This window comes from Balearica regulorum, chromosome Z, assembly GCF_011004875.1.
Source record: "Balearica regulorum gibbericeps isolate bBalReg1 chromosome Z, bBalReg1.pri, whole genome shotgun sequence".
Lineage (NCBI taxonomy): Eukaryota > Metazoa > Chordata > Aves > Gruiformes > Gruidae > Balearica > Balearica regulorum.
Window position 1 is genome coordinate 35,187,045 of NC_046220.1, and position 18,721 is coordinate 35,205,765.

Below are 18,721 nucleotides of genomic sequence, written 5' to 3' on the forward strand. Positions count from 1 at the left end.
CAGATACACTGGACTTCACTATGTGTTTTGGCATCCTCAGATTATTCACATTATGCTGAGCTGGGCAGTGTTGGAAATCCAAAAACTAATGAGGACTTGTCAAGAAAATTGGTTCTGCCCTGCAGTTCTATTTTGTATTGCTCAGACTTTGTCATAAATGGCATCAGTGCAGGTGATCTGAGTATCTCCCTCTCTCCTGTCCTACTGTACTTGAGGTCTTAAAGCAGTGACGAGGAGTTGAAACAGGTGTTTTCTACAAAACTGTGAAACTGGTCACTGTGAAAACAGATTCAATTTCATTTGTGTTAACATCTAGTTAAAATAAAGTTGTTGTATGCCTTGCATAATAAAGCTGGAGTTCTCTGCTGTTTATACTCACTGTGCTTTGTATCCTCTAAACATAAAGTACTTGCAGAATACTGTCTGCTGTAATTAGCAGTGGTATCTAAATTTGATAGAATGCTTAAAACCTGTACAATTCTCATTTTTAAAATCAGTTGGATTTATACTAGTGAAGACTCTCAAAGCTAACTGTTTCTTAGAAGTTCAGAATGTCTAGCAGTGCAATCTCCTTTATATTGAACAATGTGAAATGCTCTTAAAGATAATGAGAGGAGATTGCTTGGATACTTGAAAAATATGCCACAGTAGTGAATGAAAGTAGTAAATTTTTAAATGATGAATCCACCTTTGCAGGTATGTTGACAAAGAATTACAAGCTATTGGAGTAAACTTCAGAGGTTATGAATATTTTTCCTGCTGGCAGTGATTGACAAGTGTAGCTTTATTCCAACTGTTAATGGGTTGATGTATTATTGAAATGACTTATATGTCTCCTTGTTAAGAAAAAGGAAGCTTTTAATAGTGCACGCTACTGTATTTTTAACAAGGAGAAATTCTGCAGTCTTTGGAAGTAACACATACAAGCCTCTGGTGCTTTTGCTCTATTTTAACACCTGCAAGTCCCAGCTCAGATGATCCTGATTTTGTATTGCATTCTTGTGTCCATTCTTCAATGTTTTCACTTCAACAATTGTATTTGTTTTGAGAGAGAAAAAAGATTCTTTCAAATCTTTAAGTTTTGTTTGGATTAACTAACCATTAAGTGCTGTAGTTTGGGTTTAAGCTACGTGGGAAAGTTAAAAAGACAAGTGACTCCTGGTAAAATGTACATTCAGTTGAATTGTAGCACCTTCCTACTTCTTACCTGCTGGTAGCTTCTGGCTTCTCACTACAGATTTCCATTTTAACAGCTACTGTTTTATGGGCTGCCACTGTGTCTGGACCAATAAGTGGAGTCAGGTGACTAAAACCTGAATTTCTAAAGGCTTTTTGCTAAATACCGAAAGGAATTGTCTTTGGTTCCTATATGAAGATTCTTTCTCCTCTCTTTTTCAAAAATGGGCAATATTTGCATGAGAATGGGAAAATTATTGTAACCGCTTCAGATAAAAAATATACAAATCCTAGTACTCAGGTTACCATACAATTACTGAATAAGGGATACACCTTTTCCTTGGTATTTTTAATAAGTGGTTGGGTTTTGGCGTTGTAGACTCACATAGGACACTGTATATAACTAGATGTTTTCATTTTACCTAGGATTAGGATTTTTCAACAATGGAAGTTCAAACATATGTAAAGGGAAGGAGGAAGAGAAAGATCACCAAAACATAAAGTTTTTAGGAGTTGATGACATGGGTCCATAAGGCTTCTTGCATCTCCAAGGGAACTTTTTAAGTCCCTGTTACCTTGCATGGAGTCATAGAGCAATCAGTGCAAACGTACATCATGAGTTCAAATGACAACTAAAAGTTACTTGGTATTTTGAGTTGCTCATCTGTTCTGCAGAGGACATAGTAATGAGGACTAAAATCTGTTTCAGCTGTGGCTAAGTCCTAAATTACTTTCTTTGAAGTGCATGGATATTAAACATGCAAAAAAGTGATATGGTTCAGGTAGTAGAATCTCACTGAAGATTTGGTTTTAAAAGACTTTGTTCTTCCTGAGATTCAAGTCTGGTTTTAACTGACATTTAATTACTGGAAGTCAAAGATCTCGTCATCTTCTGATCCATGTGTACTGAATTGAAACAGAGTGCCTTTTTAATGGCTTGTAGTTTCTGTCTGTAAATCCTCAACGAGGAGGATGTTGGTACATGGTCTTCCAGTATATGACAAATGTGTCTGCAACATTTTGTCAAGACTTAGTCTGGGATAGTCGGTTAAGAGTAGTCTTTTCTGCAAAAGCCTCCTGCCTCTAGCAGTCATCTTGTTATCTGATAATGAGCCAGATTTTATTTAGAGAAAGTTGTAGTGGTATTCATTGATGAAATGAAGTTAACTCCTGAGATAATGCTGTGTTTTTATAGTGTTTTTAAAGACTGCAAGAACTTAAGACACTTTAAGACCTCTTCCCAGTTTATCAGTGGTTGTAATCCATATTGATTGGAAATGATCTTATACCCTCAGCACTAAACAAAGGAAATAGCAGAATGTAAAGAGAACTCTGAATGTAATTAAACAGGTGATTCTTTGTCAGAAATGGAAAATTGGTTTAGTAGGATCAAATCTGTACAGTCAGATGTTATTTTTATCCAGCTATCTTGTGGAAAATTTTAACTTTTGTTGCATCCCAGTATTTTAGTCTGCTCTTAGGACTGTGTCAAGAACCTACCATGAACAACGCATGATCTGAACAACTAAACCTGTTTTAATTGGAAGAGGTGTATGGAATGCACTTTACTTAAGAATTTTGAAGGATGTGGTTTCACAGGGTATGGAGCCAAGCTAATGGCTTGCTGTTGCCAAAGTTCAGTTTTCACTGTGCAGTGCATCCTGTTCCCTCGAGCATTCTCAAGTTCTCCTTTAACCTTCCAGTGAATAAGTGAATTTATCAGTGCAGCAGAAGACTATCCACAGATTTATGAATCATTCCCAAAGCATCTCTGAGCCTTGAAACAGCACTGCCTGTATGGAAGAAGCTGTTTTAATGAGACTCTATTAAGAGCTGCTTTGAACAATATAGTGATGAAATTCTAAATTTCTGCTAATCAAGACAGTTCCATGGCAGATACGGAAAAATGTTTTCTATTTCAAAATGCAACAGATTTTTTTTTTTTCTCTCAAGAAAGTTTACTGATGATGTAATCATAAAATCACAGAATGGTTTGGGTTGGAAGGAACCTCAAAGATCATCTAGTTCCAACCCCCCTGCTGTGGGCAGGGACACCCTCCACTAGACCACATTGCCCAAAGCCCCGTCCAACCTGGTCTTAAACACTTCCAGGGATGGGGCATCCACAACCTCCTCTGGGCAACCTGTTCCAGTACCTCACACCTCTAACAGTAAAGAATTTCTTCCTAACATCTAATCTAAATCGACCCTCTTTCAGCTTAAACTCATTACCCCTTGTCCTGTCACTACCCTCCCTGATAAACAGTCCCTCTCCATCTTTCCTGTAGGCCCCTTGAGGTACTGGAAGGCTGCTGTAAGGTCTCCCTGCAGCCTTTTCTCCAGGCTGAACAAGCCCAACTCTCTCAGCCTGTCCTCATAGGAGAGGTGCTCCAGCCCTCTGATCAGCTTCGTGGCCCTCCTCTGGACTCGCTCCAACAGCTCCATGTCTCTCCTGTACTGGGGCCCCCAGAGCTGGACACAGTACTCCAGGTGGGGTCTCACGAGAGTGGAGTAGAGGGGCAGGATCACCTCCCTCGACCTGCTGGTCACACCTCTTTTGATGCAGCCCAGGGCATGGTTGGCTTTCTGGGCTGCAAGCGCACACTGCTGGCTCATGTTGAGCTTTTCATCAATCAACACCTCCAAGTCCTTCTCCTCAGGGCTGCTTTCAATCCATTCTCTGTCCAGCCTGTAGCTGTGCTTGGGATTGCTCCAACCCATGTGCAGGACCTTGCACTTGGCCCTGTTGAGCTATCAGTAAAAGCTTTTCTAACCAAAGTTTCATTAACTAAACTATTTTAATTGTATGCCTTACTAGTCTATATGAAAGAACTTTGTGCACGTACAGGTATTATACGATAACACCACAAATATAGTAGTAAGTCCATCTGGTGAAAAAATTGATCAAAATAAAAATTAGAAATAATTGTGTTGCTATTTTAGAGCTTTGAGACCTTTAAACCACCTCGTGTTATGGGATTATATTACAAATGGGAAGATTTCTTTAGGTTGTCTGATATTAAATGAAACATCTGCTTTGAGACAGAGTAATTTCTCATTTTCCCATTTTAAGTTCTTCTCTGCTTATGCTGAAGCTGCCTAAGCTCTACTGGAGCAAAACGGAAGTGGCTTATATCACCATAGAGTATTGACAGATACATTGAATGCTTGCTATTATTCACTATTTGCATGCTTCTGCAACTCTCAGAACCAGAGAAAACAACTGGGTGACAGTGGTTTCTGTGGAGGGTAAGGTACTGGCTGAGATTAAATACAAACCTGTTGAGGTTTGCAGATGACAGTCAAGTGAGTTTTTAAAACTCTGCTGTCCCTATTAACAGATGAGTGCAAAAGTTATGAAAGATACTTGTCCTATGATTCTTTCTATTTAATATCTTTTTTTTTTTTCCCCTGATATGGTATGCAGTCTATTGGGGTCTCTAAAGGAGGGCATAAAGTTCTAAAATTTCATCTTAACTTTCTCTAAATAGGCTCAATATTATTGTAATAACTGACGTAGTTAAGTATCGCATCTCTAATTTCAGTGATTTTAGGTACCTGCAGAGCAAGCAAAACCAGTACAAGACACCAAGATCTAAAAGAATTATGATGGTTCCAAAATCTTTTTGTCTTGCCCTTTCCCTTTGCTCTGCGTTTGCTGCTGACTCCTACTCTGCCAACTACATTGCTTGCCTTAGAGGTTAAAAAGAGTGATTGAGAAGGCTGGGGTTGGAGATGAGAGGATGCTGTTTCCCTTAGCAGCTAGTGCTGCAGGTACGATGAAACTTTAACATTTTCATGCTGTTGCAGTAGAACCACCTCACACACTCTCAGTCTGCAAATCTCCAGAGACGCTGCTGCTCATTGCGGATCTTTTGCCAAAGACACCTTTCCTCCAAAAATGAAGAACTTCAGTACTGGTTCTAAAGTTTGGAGTTCTGATCCCAGTAGTTGGAGTCTGATGCTAGTGGCCTACCTCTGAAATTTGACTGGCTAGCTAGGTACCTCCTAGTGACCGATGCAGGAAAAGTCGATTAACTCTGTATTGTCTTAAGTGATAGAAATTCACAATACTAAATGTCCCCGTATTTTTGTGGTAGTATGTTCACTGCCATCATAAATGCCCATTCAAGAAACCTAGCAAAGTTTAATTGATGTTTTGGTTTTTTTTTTTTCTTTCTGAGGTTTACTGGCTAGTTCTATGATATTAAGACACGAGACAATACAATTTAGGAACCCTGACTGCAGTATGCTGCTTTTGAGATGTCTGCATTATCTGAGGAAAAAAACCCAACAAACCACCATATAAACAAAGAACACCCCTAATATCTTAAGACACTTCAAGAAAAGAATAAAAAAATATTTTTAGTAACTCTTAAAGTACTCTGAGAATTGGATTAATCTTGTGTTTTTTACATTTTGGGCTGGTTACATGAATGCATGATTTTTGTAAATAACGTTTGTTTCTCCATGATGAGTGCTTTTGTCAATGGTCACCTGCTTTTTTTTTTTTTTTCACATTTTTATCTTTTAACCTACCCCTCTTCCCCCCTTTTTCTTTTGTAGCATAGCAGCAGTCTTTTGGATTAGTTCCAATGATTTCTCAGTATTGATTTTAAGATAACACATCATTATAGAATGAAATCTGTGTTAAAATCTATAACCTCAAGGTAGATCACTAACTGTACTTAAGGTAGCTTTTTAAGTTAATAGCATGATTGAAAGAAAACTGAAAGTATAAAAAAAAAAAAAATCTCATATCATGTATTCTCTTATGTTCCTGATCATGTTTTATTTCTGATAAGAGATGTCTGCCATCACTTGCCACTTGAAAAGCCTCCTATTGCTGAATTATGAGAATGTGATCTCTTCCATTATTGCATTTGCCAATGTATCTTGGGTGGATGTAATACATATTTATCCCTTGCCTGACTCTGCATGAAGAGTTGAGGCAGTGGAAAGAGTGGAGGAGGAAGGATATGGGGTATAACACACTGGGGCTGACAGTTGTGATGGTAGGTGGGAAGCAATCAAGTAAGTAGGCCAGGTTGCATTTAGTATGTCTATACTTTTTCCTTAGTTTAAAAATCTGTCATTCTCTTACTTTTTACTCTTACTGCTTTTCTTCCTAAACAGTGCCAGCTCCACTTTAGTATTGATGCTTTATGCGTATTCATATAAGGTGATTGTCAGTCATCATTGCTTGAAATCAGGAAAACCTTAGTCTTACATATCTTTGCACTGTGTTTACTTTCACCTTCAGAACTGAAGGGATCTAATGCTAAAATCTGCCTCTGGCTTGATAGAAGCAGGGTGCTTAATTTCTGTGCTCTTCTGAATTCTCATTTGTACATTTTAAATATGCTTTCATTTTCTTCCCTTACATATACTCCTGCAACAAAACTCTGTAGTGGGCTTCTACAAGAAAGATTTAAAGAGGTTACAGGTAGTCTTTACAAGACGAGATTAATAATGGATGCACTGCAAATCAAAGAGTTGAAGGTATGACACAGTTTGCATTTGCTGATCTGCAGTTGGCATACTGAGAGGGAAAAACACATACTTATTGTCATCTTCCTGAGTTTGCTGTGACCCTGCTGTATCAGGGGCTCCATCTTGCAGAAACAATAAAAGCCTGAAATATTGTCTGGATCATTTAGTTAACTTTGCTAATGTCTCCACCAGCTACCACTGTCATTAGGTAAGTAAACAAGGTTCCCAATTACTTACATTAACTGACGTGTAAGACTATGACAGATATTTGGGAACGTTTTTCTACAGTCCTCCTAAACTTAACTCTTAAATAGTTTATGCATGTGTTTTCTTTCCATCGTATATTTTTAGCTTAAATAACTCTTTCTGCTTTCTCCTTATCTTACAAGTAGCAGTCATACTGCCTTCTCAGACCTGGAGGTGATAGGTGAATACAGGAAAGACAAATTTTTTTCATTCACGCTCTGTGTTCTTGTAATTGTGATAATTGTGATAACCCTTCCTGGTACTTGGTCCAGTTCCATGACATTTTTCCTTAATGTGTTAAATTAGAATTGAACATTATTTCAGAAGATGTTTCACCAGTGGCTTACAAAATTGCACTGACAGTGGACTGTGGCTATTGAAATTAACCCATGACACATTCTGGGTTAATATATATATCTGATGAAGGTTGCAGAAACTATTGCTAATGTTTGAAACTTGTGCTTTCACATGTTTGGATGGAAGGCACTGTATATGAGGCATTTTATATTAATAAGTCATGGTGTCTATGAATTCAGATCTACTATGAATCCAATAAAGCTCTTCACTTACCAGAAAAGAAATATAAGTTTCAATGCAGGGATGATGTCCATCTTCTTTGCAGTGTTCTATTATGCGAATGGATAGACAAAAGTGTAGATGCGTTTTTAAAGTACAGTAAAATACTGTATATTACAACTCTCTAGTCTTGCCTTTTTACTGACAAACTGGTATTTATTGTATTTAGTTGATTTTATTAAAGGAATAACAATTGTTTACTTGATTTTCAAAGTGTCTTCCTTAATTTGCTCCTTTATGAGCATCTGTTGTCAGGTGAAAAGTTAAAGAAAAGAACTAACTTCCATAATTTGGGTATATCTTTCTGACTGCAGACAATTTGAGAAATCAGTTGTGTGAACGTTTTTAGCCAAAATTTAGCAAGCAGGTAGTAGTTGTTTGACTGTTCAGGACTCTAATACAGTCAGTTTTAATACAGACTCTAAATGCATGCAATGTATAAGAAAAAAAATTAAATAAAACCTTACATTAAAATATCTTAAAATATCCAGCCCTGATATTAAACTATGTCTAGTAACTTTGAACTTTTTATGGTTAGATGCCAAACTAAGACTGAACGGCTCTGGTTTGTTGTTTTTAAAAAAATATATATTTAACAATTTGGGAGTACTTATTTTGTGAGTTTTCTAAGAAATTTAATTCCTGTAACAGCTGGGAGGAGGTGGCGTTTGATGTTCCTCATTCCTCTCTGCAAAGTGAAATGACGGAAGTTACCGAAATCTGTGTGTAGGGGCGTAGGATCCAGTTTGAGTCACTCAGTTGTCTTCAACTGCATTGCTGTTTCTCCTGCCTTACTGAAGTCCTTTTTTTTCCTCATTATGTCTTTTACTAATAACATGGAAGACAGAAATTTTGAACAGTCATCTTTGCTGTTTTGACAACTCACTGCAGGGCATAATTCATCTTGTGTACACAGAAACAGGTGTTTTGTGGGAAAGTATCGGATTAGTCTTTCATTGTACCAGAAAAGGTAAGTATGTGGGGTGAATAGAGACTAAAGGGTTAGATTTAATGCTACAATGTCCTGATTATTACTTCTACTTTATCTCATACATTTGTGTCACTTTTTACATTTCATTTATTAACACTGGTGTCTTTTACTTTGCAGTGAAATGAATGAGACCTGTGTAGAAGTGAATGTGTTTTGACTTGTGGTGGACATTTCTTAAGCCACCCTAGTACAACTATTAGTAATTGTGTGACTACACCCCAAGTGGTTTCTCTTTAACCTGTCAGTCTAGTCTCCTCAAAAAAGACCAAAGTACTCTTGAGCATAATAGATCAAAGAAACGAGTAGTACATGGTCATTTTCAGAGGATGTTTTCATGAAAGCGTCTCTTCATTGTTTTTTATTACCTGATGGCTGACGTTACCATTAATCATGATCTATGTTCTCTAAAATAACATGACAGACTTTATTTCTTCAAATAAGTTGGCTAAAGATCACATTATTCATACTTTGCATGACTTGCCTAGTCACCTAGTACTCTTTAACTTTTGATCATCAATAAATTATTAAAAACTTAAGAGTAATGTGCAATGACTAGTGAATAGTAAGAATTTCTGACTTAAAAATCTAACTAGCATAAAATCTATCACTGAAGCAGTCTCTTGGGGAGTAATTTTGAAGATTGTTATACTTACTATGTACAGACTATTTTACTACACAAATATTCAGGCAGAGCTTATTTTGGTTGCCAGGTGGTTGCAGGTAGGGAAAAACATCTCATGCGTTTGTCTAGTTATAGAACCGAGATTAGGAATTAAAAAAAAAACCCAAACAAACAAAAAAACCCCAAACCAAAACAACCCTTTCAGTTACTAGTTCACATAGTCAGTTTAAAAATGGGATCATGAGCTTTGTTTTCTTTAAAATTTTCTCCAGTATACTTGTGGGGATAGTAATACTCTTGTAGTAATTAAAAATTTTTAGATGTCTGTCTTGAAGGGGATTTTGCTTTCTGTCTACAAAATAAGGTAGGGTGTTTTGTTGTTGTTCTTTTTTGCTAGTTCTTCAAAACAATGCTTAAACTAAATAGACTTAGACTCGGGTAGTATTTTGGAGAGAGAAAAATGTTATAGCAGTCTAGAGCTTTAGGTACTGTTGCAGTTGTCCTTTTTCACCTTCCCTTTAGCTTAGCTGTGTGACTCTGGCTTTGTGAATGTCTTTTGTAGGCAAAGTGTTCTTGATGCCAGGAGGCAGTACCTCAGACACAAACCTCTGATAATTCAAGATATTGGGAAGAAATCAATAACTTCCCTGCAGCTCATAAAGTTATGCCTTCTAAAGAAAGCTCCTGATTCATTAGGGAACAGTGAAATTTCTCAGCACTCCCCCTCCCTCCTTCTCCCCAAAACCCCAAAGTATTGGAATATGTAAAAATGAAATAGGTGTTGACATTTGCTTGCTCTAGGAAGGCATGGTGACTTTCTAATCCCATCATGAAAGGTAAGTACATTCTAATAATAAAACTTTTAAATAGGCCTTGTAATATCCTAGCTTAAGTTAACTTCTTTAGTGAAGTTAACTTAAACCTGTATTTTGAAATAGCAATTATGAAGGAACTGAGATTGGGTTGTAAATGGCTAGAAACTGAAATAGTGGAGAATGTTATGTTTGTTTTAAGAGTCAGGCTGTTGACCTACACTTAGTTGTGGGAGGCCGGCAAGTCCCTAAAAGAAACATTGGGGTAGTGGCTTATCTGAATAATTATGTGCACTCTGTGCTATGTAATTGGAATGGTTAGGTGGTTAAATCCATTTTTCTAGTGGTAGAGGCAGCTAGTATTTTAGATGTTATAGTAAATTAAGGCTCTTTATTCTAAATGTCATATTTTAAGATAACACGAACTTTGAGAGGCTATATTCTTCCTACATGTTTCCAGTTTCCAATACACAGAGTAAAAGATATCATAGCTGAGTTAAAGTCTTTGGAGGTTCACCCTATGCTTAAGTAGATTTAGTAGACTATTCTGGATTTGGAAAAGGAGGGAAATAGTCTTTGGTCTAGCATTAGCTGGATTTAAAAAATACATATGATGAATTCCAGGTTTGATGACTGCTGTATTTTTTAATTGGGATAAACTGTTATTAAGAGGATTTCACAAAATGTTTATTAAGGATATTTTCCAGTGGATTTCCTTAAGGAATCATCAGCGCTATCTTAGACTTGAGTACATGAAAGTAAAGTTACACTACTTGGTCATGCATATGTGTTTCTCCTCTTTTCTGAATGGCAGCTGAAGTATGTAGCTAATTGTCAGCAGTTTACTTTGGTTTGGCATTCATATGCTCCACAAACATTGCTGTGAGAGACTAAAGAGGGGTAACTTTCTAAGCATGCAGTGGAATGCCCTGCTTTGATAGGTCTGGTAGAGAGAAAATAATACTTGCTTGTTGGCCAGCTGAGAAATAACTTATTGGAAGAAGAACTGTTCTTGGTGAGAATCTATCCTGTGTTCTGTACCCTCTGTTCAAGTATTTCCTTTTGCAGGGCTGAAGAACAGCTTACATTTACTTTGTTTAGAATCATAGAATCATAGAATGGTTTGGTTTGGAAGGGACCTTCAAAGATCAGCTAGTCCAACTCCCCTCCCATGGACAGGGACATCTTTCACCAGATTTGATTGCTTCAAGCCCCAGACCCTGAACACTTCCAGGGATGGGGCATCTACAACTTCTCTGGGCAACCTGTTTCATGATTTAGAAGGCCTGGCATGTGTAAATAGTTGGCTGGTCAGTACATGTGTCTGGCCGTGCCCTGAGTCTGATCAGTGCAGTATGTCTTGCCGCCTTCTTAAAGTCCTTTCTAATTTCTTCCTGGGTGAGGGGCGCTCAGTTCTGTGTGCAGGTGTGTCTGTGGGGGCTGGAGTGCCAGTGACTGCAGTCAGACCACAGGTTGGAGGCCCCAGGGCACCAGCAACTGGCGAGACTGGTATAAGTGGACTTAACTGTCAGCAACAGGAGTGGGACCTCAGGTCACTGGTGCCTGTTCGTCCATGGTGCCAGGAACTGGAGGAAGTGAGGATCTGGGCACTGCAGCTGCAGTGGGACTGCAGGCCAGGGGGACCATGTGCATAAGTGCCAGTAAGGAGAGACCAGAGTGAGCGAAACCAAGTGCCAGACACGGGTGGGACCAGGGGTCAGAAGCCCTTGTGTCCGTAGTGCCAGAGATTACAGTGAGTGAGTGAGCGTTAGTGAAGAGCAAGCCAGGCTAGCCTACGTGTAGGTGAAGTGGCAAGGCGCGTGTGCCCCTCTAAGGGGGAGACCGGAGGAGGAGCTGGATGTTGGGTTGACAAAGTGAGGCTTGCTGGCTGCCAGGGACACTGTAGGATCTGGACATCTCTAAGGGTGAGACTGCTGGTGAACGTGTTGCTCTAAGAGCAAGACCACAAGGCACTGGCTACTGGGACACCATTGGAGTATGTGTGCCTCTGTGTCTCTGAGGGTTTGAGACCATGGTGAGGGGTGAAGGGGGCAACTATTGGGGGAGCAGGAGAGTCCCAGTAAGCTCTGTGTGCATGCATGTGTGTATGCACGTGTAGCAGCAACCACACCCCAGACAGTCTGTTCAGCAACTGGAGTGGGGCAATGGCCTCAAAGGCATGTATGTCCAGGTGAGAGCAATTGTGGAGACTGGGATCCAGGAGATAGCTACTGGGCAGATTGGGGGTCTGAGTCCAGCTGCTGAGGGGATCCATGTTGCACGTATGTGTATATATTCTCACTAGTGGACCTTCATTCTGCTCAGCCAGAGAGGGAAGCAGGGTGAGGCTGTTCATGCTGTTTGTGTTTGTGTTCATGTGCGTGCTGTGTGTGTTTATCTTAATTGATCTGTTGTCACTGGCTGTGGTGTTTATGTGTTGTATATGTCTGCTCTGTGCGTACTGCAAGTTGTATCTGGGGATTTGGAGCTGTTGCAGCATCGCCTCTTTTGGGCTGTGAGGTGCAGCCTGATTTTCCTTTAAGTCTCTTTTGGCACTCAGCCTTTCACCTCCACAGTGTTCACCAGTGGAGAAATTGATCATCACTCTTGAATCTTTTCAGAGGAAAATAACAGTTACTGTAAGTAAGCTGGAACACAAGTGGCTTTCCTTGCAAGAGTATTATAATAGAGTATGGCATTCATTTCTGTAGTATCAGATGATTTAAAATCCTTCTTTGGGACCAATTGCATATCAGGTTTTAGTAGTGTTTTAGCAATGTAACAGTGAAGGAAATACTCAGAAATGTGAGAAAAGTAGCATACTATTCTTGTAGGTCATCTCTATTTTTTCCTGAGATAATGAAAAATTTGTACCTTAATTTCCACTGGAACTGGAGAAACTTGACCTGTCAGTTCATATGTGATGTGATCTCTGCAAATTGCTCAGCACACCCATGAAGTGGGCACAGAACTGAAATACAGTATTCCACTCAACAGAAGGTAAACCTAAAATAACCACAAAACCCTCTGAACAAATGCACCAAGGAGCATGCTGCTCTCTGTACTCTGGGGGATAGTGCTAGTATCACAATAATGTTAAAATACTATGTCCTGATTAAAATTAACTGCATCCTGTGTTTGTGCTCAGTAGACCATTGTTTTATGAAGACAGAGACAACAAATGTGTAAAGAGATCCCCCCCCCCCCGTTGTGGGGGAGTCCTCCTTGTTCTGTGTTGGGTTATTAAGATGTATACCTGCTTTATTGCAGTTAGGGCACCGGTGCCATCTGGTGGTGATAGTACATTCCCAGAAATGGGAAAAACGACTTACAGGGATTCATCTGAGATGTGAGAAATTGCTGGCATGACACTGAAAGAGTACACAGATACATTTGTTACCTTAACATACAATTATGCAGATAAAGTAAGTCATAAAGGCTGCACATGGGCTGTTAATCATAGCTTGGCTTGCAAAAGCAAATTTAAATCTTTAACCATATTTCTTTCTACTCAACAAAAAAGGTTTGTTTCTGGTACTTTCTTCCTTTTAAAAAACAGTGCTTTGCAAACACAACATAAAGAATATTGTTGATGTTTACAATATTTTAAAAATCAATTTGGATGAAAAATCTTCATCTGTTACAGCATTTGCTAAACCCAGCACAACCTTCCAACTGCTAGTATGTTTGAAGTTACGGTTCTCTTTTTTTTTTTTTTTTTTTTTAAGTGGCTGATAACATTAAGTTTGAAAGTAAAAATTCAACAACATAAACTGACAAAAGTTGAAACACACCACTTTGATATCTGAAGCCAAAGTAACCACAAATACTCTGTTTTCTTTATCCTTCCATCTCTTAAAGGTGTCCTGCATTTTAAGTTGTTTACCTGAGGTAATATCCTCATCATTCTTTAGAGTACTGTATGGGCTGTATTGACCTTGTTAGCAATGAAAGTAGGACTGGGATGACCTCTCCAGTTCTCTTGAAATAAATTTATGACTCATAATTATCTTGCCCTGTGATGGAAAGATTTGCAGAAGTGCAAGGTACTTTATATAAAACTGGTGGGGTTTTTAAATTTGTTTCACTTAGCCAGAATTCTTTTGATCTGTTCCAGGTCAGCATGATATTATTTTAATAAGTTACTGCTAAGTAAATTTCCTTATGGAACAGAGGTCTGTCTGTTCAGTCATTAACAACATACATCTTTCTATTGAGATTGATTACATAAGATTTGAAAATTTTCTTTCCCACACTAAGTTTTGGGTCTGAGTAAAGTTCCATTGTTGTAATGTTTTGTTCTTAGAGCCGTGACTTTCACTTTAATGACACCAGCCTTAGGAATTGAGGTATACCTGCTGCTTCCATTTCTATTGTCATTCAGCTTTCAGTGCTTATGACCTTAGTGCCTTTCAGTAATTATCCAGCAAAATTACTAGCATCTACCACATATAGCTTTTTGTGTCAGGCTCTCTCCACTGTGAGCACTATACTTCTGCTTATTAATGAAGTAACATTATTACACTATATTTCAGCAAAAGAAAAATGCATGCTTATCCCTTTAAAATAGAGCAAGGTTGTAATAATTTATAAGTCCTTCAGACATTCACTTCAGTTCTGGATTTGTACCTGTAAGAGTAACCTCTTGTTTTGCTCTACAAAGATTGGTGGTACAAATTGAGAATCACAGTTTGATAATCTGCCAAGTTATCAAGAGCAGCCATAGCAGTCGAACAGTCCTTTAAAGAAAAAACATTTTGGAATATTAGTGTGCACAGTTGTTAGTGTGCAGGATCAGCGGAGCAATCCACTTGCCCGGTCTCCAACAGCCGTCTAGATATACCCTGTCTTTAGCTTTGATAGTGCATCACTATCTTCCTGTAACCAGAACGTGAAGAATATGGAGGTGATTTAAGACTGACTTGCTTGTGGGCTTTTTCCTCCCAAGTTGAGTGCCACTTTCTTCTTCTAGCTGAATCAAAGTGTTACCTTGTCCTCTCCCAGTAGCAGTGAGGGAAGATGCATGACAATTCCTTTTGAAAGACCATTACTTGGAAGTTTATGTTGTGATGTGCTCTTGGAATGGTGATAAGTCTATGACTCGGTTTCTTCAGGCAGTAGTGTCATTGACTGCTCTGTTCTCCACATTTTGCTGAAGAAATAGATCTCTTTTGTGGCAAATGCCTTCTGGAGTTTCTTCTGTCTATGTGAAGGGCTTTCCATCCTTGGTGAGGACCTTTTTTTGTAGGGTCCAACTCTGCATTGCTTTTGGTTAATAGTAACTTTTTCTCTGAATGCAGTCAAAAAAGTTCACAACGGAATTGCTAAGAGATTTTTATTTGCATTGTACTGAAGTTCTTACTTAGTGCTATCATTAATACCTTGTTGGATCATTGTATTTATAATTCCCTTAGCAGTAACTACAGGCTATGCCTTTGATTTTTTGGAGCAGGAAGATGGAAATAGTAGTACTCTTTACCTGTCTCCGTAACATCTCAGTATTTCCTGTGTGAATTAACTTAATAAGAAAAATTGTCTCCTTCTATCAAGCTAATCTATTCATATGAGATTATCCTCTGGTGATGCAAAGGGTTTTTTTATTATTATTTTTTTAAATATAATTTTATTTTGGAAAATAACTGGAGATTCTGGAAGTACGAATTATTTTCTTGAAAGTATTTTTGGAAACTTAAGATAAAAAGAGCGGATTACTTGCAAATACAGCTTGAAAACTGAGAATAATGCTTATCTGACTATGGATCTTTAATCTAAAATCCTTTCTTTTCTTAAAGACTGATCACTATTTTAGTCTACAAGTTGTGGTTCAAAGTTTCTGCTTATTTATTTGGTTATTTTACCAATAATTGTAAAGATAATTTCATTTCACCATCACATAGTGACAGGACTACTTGGATTTTTGAGAAATTTTCATTGCCTGTGTGTGTCCTTTCATAGGAGACTATATTACATATCTTTTTTTGAGGATCTGACAGTCTAATCTCCCTTTCTTTTTCTTACTCAGAACTTCCCCCCACCCTGCTGTTATCTTAATCTAGATACTTAGATAATTTTAGATTAATTTAGTGAGCTAAGTCTTTCTTTGTGGCAGCTGGGTTGTGAGGAATTTTGGATGTTAACTTTCAGACTATTTTTCTGTCTTTTCAGGTCTCTGGATGGCAGACTCTGAAAAGAAATGCTGTTTTAAGAGGTATGCCTCATGTAGGCCAAAATATTCCTGACTAGTGTTTGTATAAATGATAAGACCATACTTCTCAGGAGTCCCTCTGCTGATCCTCTCTGTAAGCTTGCATGAATAATAGTTTTTAGTGCTGAAATATCTCTGAAAGGTGAAAGATTGTACAGAGACATTCAGGGTTGTCTTATTAGCAACACCATTTTAGTAGAGAGATCTGTAATACACTGCTTACCTTTTTGCTTGATCATCTTAATAGAGCACTGCCTTAGTGGATGAAGTATAGCATGAACAAAACCAGTTGGCTATCTGACGTGCATATGCCCTCCAACCTCTCCTGACTCTGTGTGTATGGTTTTGTTTGCTTGCTTGCTTTTTAATTGGGATTATAGTCCAGATGTCTTTGTAATTCTCTTCACTCACTTCCTCCTGGTGTAAGACTTACCAGACAGTGACAGGCTGACACTATGCCAACAGTGTGACACAAAATAATGATGAAGAAATACTAATCTTTGTGTATATTCATATTTGCATATTAGTTAAAAGTTTGGAACTTTTTGTGTATGTGTTTGGGGTTTCATGTTCCAGCACTTAAGGAAACTCTCTCTTCTCTCTCTGTTGTTGGTATGTTGTTTATGAATAATTTGTTGCTTTACAGCTGTTAGGAAAGCAATCTCTTTGAAATTGAATTGGGTAGCTCTTTTATTATGTCTCTTATCCATTTCAGGATTCATAAGTGGCAAATTTTAGGAAAGCAGGCTTTGTTTGTCTTTCTAAGGGAATGATTGCCTAACCCAGTATTTTCAGGGCTCTTGTTTTATTTTTTTTTTTTTTTTTTTTTTTTTTTTGAACAGGACCTCTTAATTCTTTTTTAAGTGTGATTCAGGTCTCTGAAACTTTAGAAGGTTTCCTATTTCTCTAAAGCAGTACAATGCTGGTTTGTTTTGTTCTGAGTCAAAAATAATTCCCAAAGTACTAACAACTTGGGTTAAATGTGGGTCTTCGCTATTGACTGAGATTCTGGTGTTGCTGGATTTTGTGCTGTGTTTACAAAGGTTCTAAAGAAAAAGATACTAAGAATAAGGGAATATATAATTACTGCTTTCAATACACCTGTGGACAGAAATCAAGAAGATGGAGCTGTTGCACACTTGTAGGATGAGAGGCATTGCACACAAGTTGCAACAAAGGACATTCCTATGAGACAGTAGGAGCACTTTTTTCCAGTGAGGGTGGTAAGACCCTGGAACAAGTTGCCTAGAGAGGCTGTGGAATGTCCGTTCTTGAAGGTTTTCTGAATGCAGCAGGAATAGGCCCACAGCAACTCAATTTAAGTGAGTCTACTTTGAGTGCAAGGTTGGATTAGAGCAGTTTGGAGGTTACTTCCAATCTACATTATCCTGTGAATCTATGTAACCTGGGGGGGGGGGGGCAATTTTTCTACATTTTACATTTCCTGTACAAACAGGTGAGGCTAAGGTTGGTGTGTTTTGTTGCCCCCCCCCCGAAAAGAAGCATCTGTAGTTGAGAATTGTTTTGTGATTATAGAACTGAGGAGTTTGAGTAACTTCTTCCTATTCCACCCACATAGTTTTGAGGGAGAAGAATCATGCTTTGGTTCTAGTGTTCGCATGTTGGCTAGGTAAAGAGTGAGAAACTTTTTTTTTTTTAAATCAAATGTCACTGTTCAGTGGATTGAGAGGCTCAGAATGTTATATGCAGTTCTTACAGTTTCTTTGAGATTACTTGCTATAGTATGTTACTGTTTAGGCAGGTAACTGTGTTGAAGAACTAATGAACCTCTGTATCCTACAGATTTGCCTTGCTTGGGTTTGGCTTTCTAAAGACTAAATTAAGGTATGGAACTTCCATTGTCTGCTAACTGCCATAGAGGTTTGACGGGAGCCTCAGGTTTGCAGTGTTCAACTGTGAAAAAGGGGCTGTTAGGTTTGGAAAATACGTTGTAAATGTTCAGATCCTGGTCTGTCCACTGAAGTTGTCTGCTTCTGTATAGGATGATAACTTTCTTTGAGACTTCTGCTTCTGAACTTAGCTGCAATCCTGTGAAAGATTCAGAAGCTCTTGAGCTTGCATCTTCTATGCAGTGACTGGTCACATTACAAAATAAGGCAAATTACAATAAACTGAGACTATTCAAGAGGTTTGCTTTTTCGTACTAACTCCTGCACAGTGTAGTGAGTTTATAAAGTCTCTGTAACAAAGAAGTCTCAATTTGGAGGTACGGTTTTGTTTTGTTTTGATTTTTAAGATGTTATGCAAGAAAGCATCAGCCTAAGTGGTACTTTGGATAGGTAAACTTATTGTCCCCACCTATTATTACTTCAAGCTGGTGTGTGTGACTGTAGCTTCAACCTGATTCTGCCAATTTTCTTTTTAAAGCAATCAATTTTAGATGCTGAACTCATGCTAACTTCATTGACTTGATGTCTATGTGATTATAACCAGATAACAGTTACTTGAAGTACTCAATTAGCAGCTTGAGAGCAGTCAAAACAGTAAGAAATTCAGCTTACATGGGTAGGTGAAAGTAGTGTAATAGTGTAGTAAGTTCATAGAATCATAGGATAATTACGGAAAAGACATCAGGAGAT

General features: G+C 38.2%; 1 protein-coding gene across 6 annotated transcripts in view; it reads left to right on the forward strand.

Moving 5' to 3' along the window:
* The window catches only part of PCGF3 (polycomb group ring finger 3), a 66,010-nt gene that overhangs the window by 16,739 nt on the left and 30,550 nt on the right, over nt 1-18,721 (forward strand). For 3 of the 6 annotated variants that reach the window (XM_075739887.1, XM_075739889.1, XM_075739891.1), the window contains exon 2: nt 16,082-16,124. The exons of 1 other annotated variant lie outside the window; for it this stretch is intronic. In XM_075739887.1, the coding sequence (XP_075596002.1) occupies nt 16,082-16,124 (43 nt within the window). Of the gene's footprint in view, nt 1-16,081; nt 16,125-17,261; nt 17,578-17,924; nt 17,967-18,721 lie in introns of those variants that run through there. 2 more of the 6 variants (XM_075739890.1, XM_075739892.1) reach the window with 2 other exon arrangements.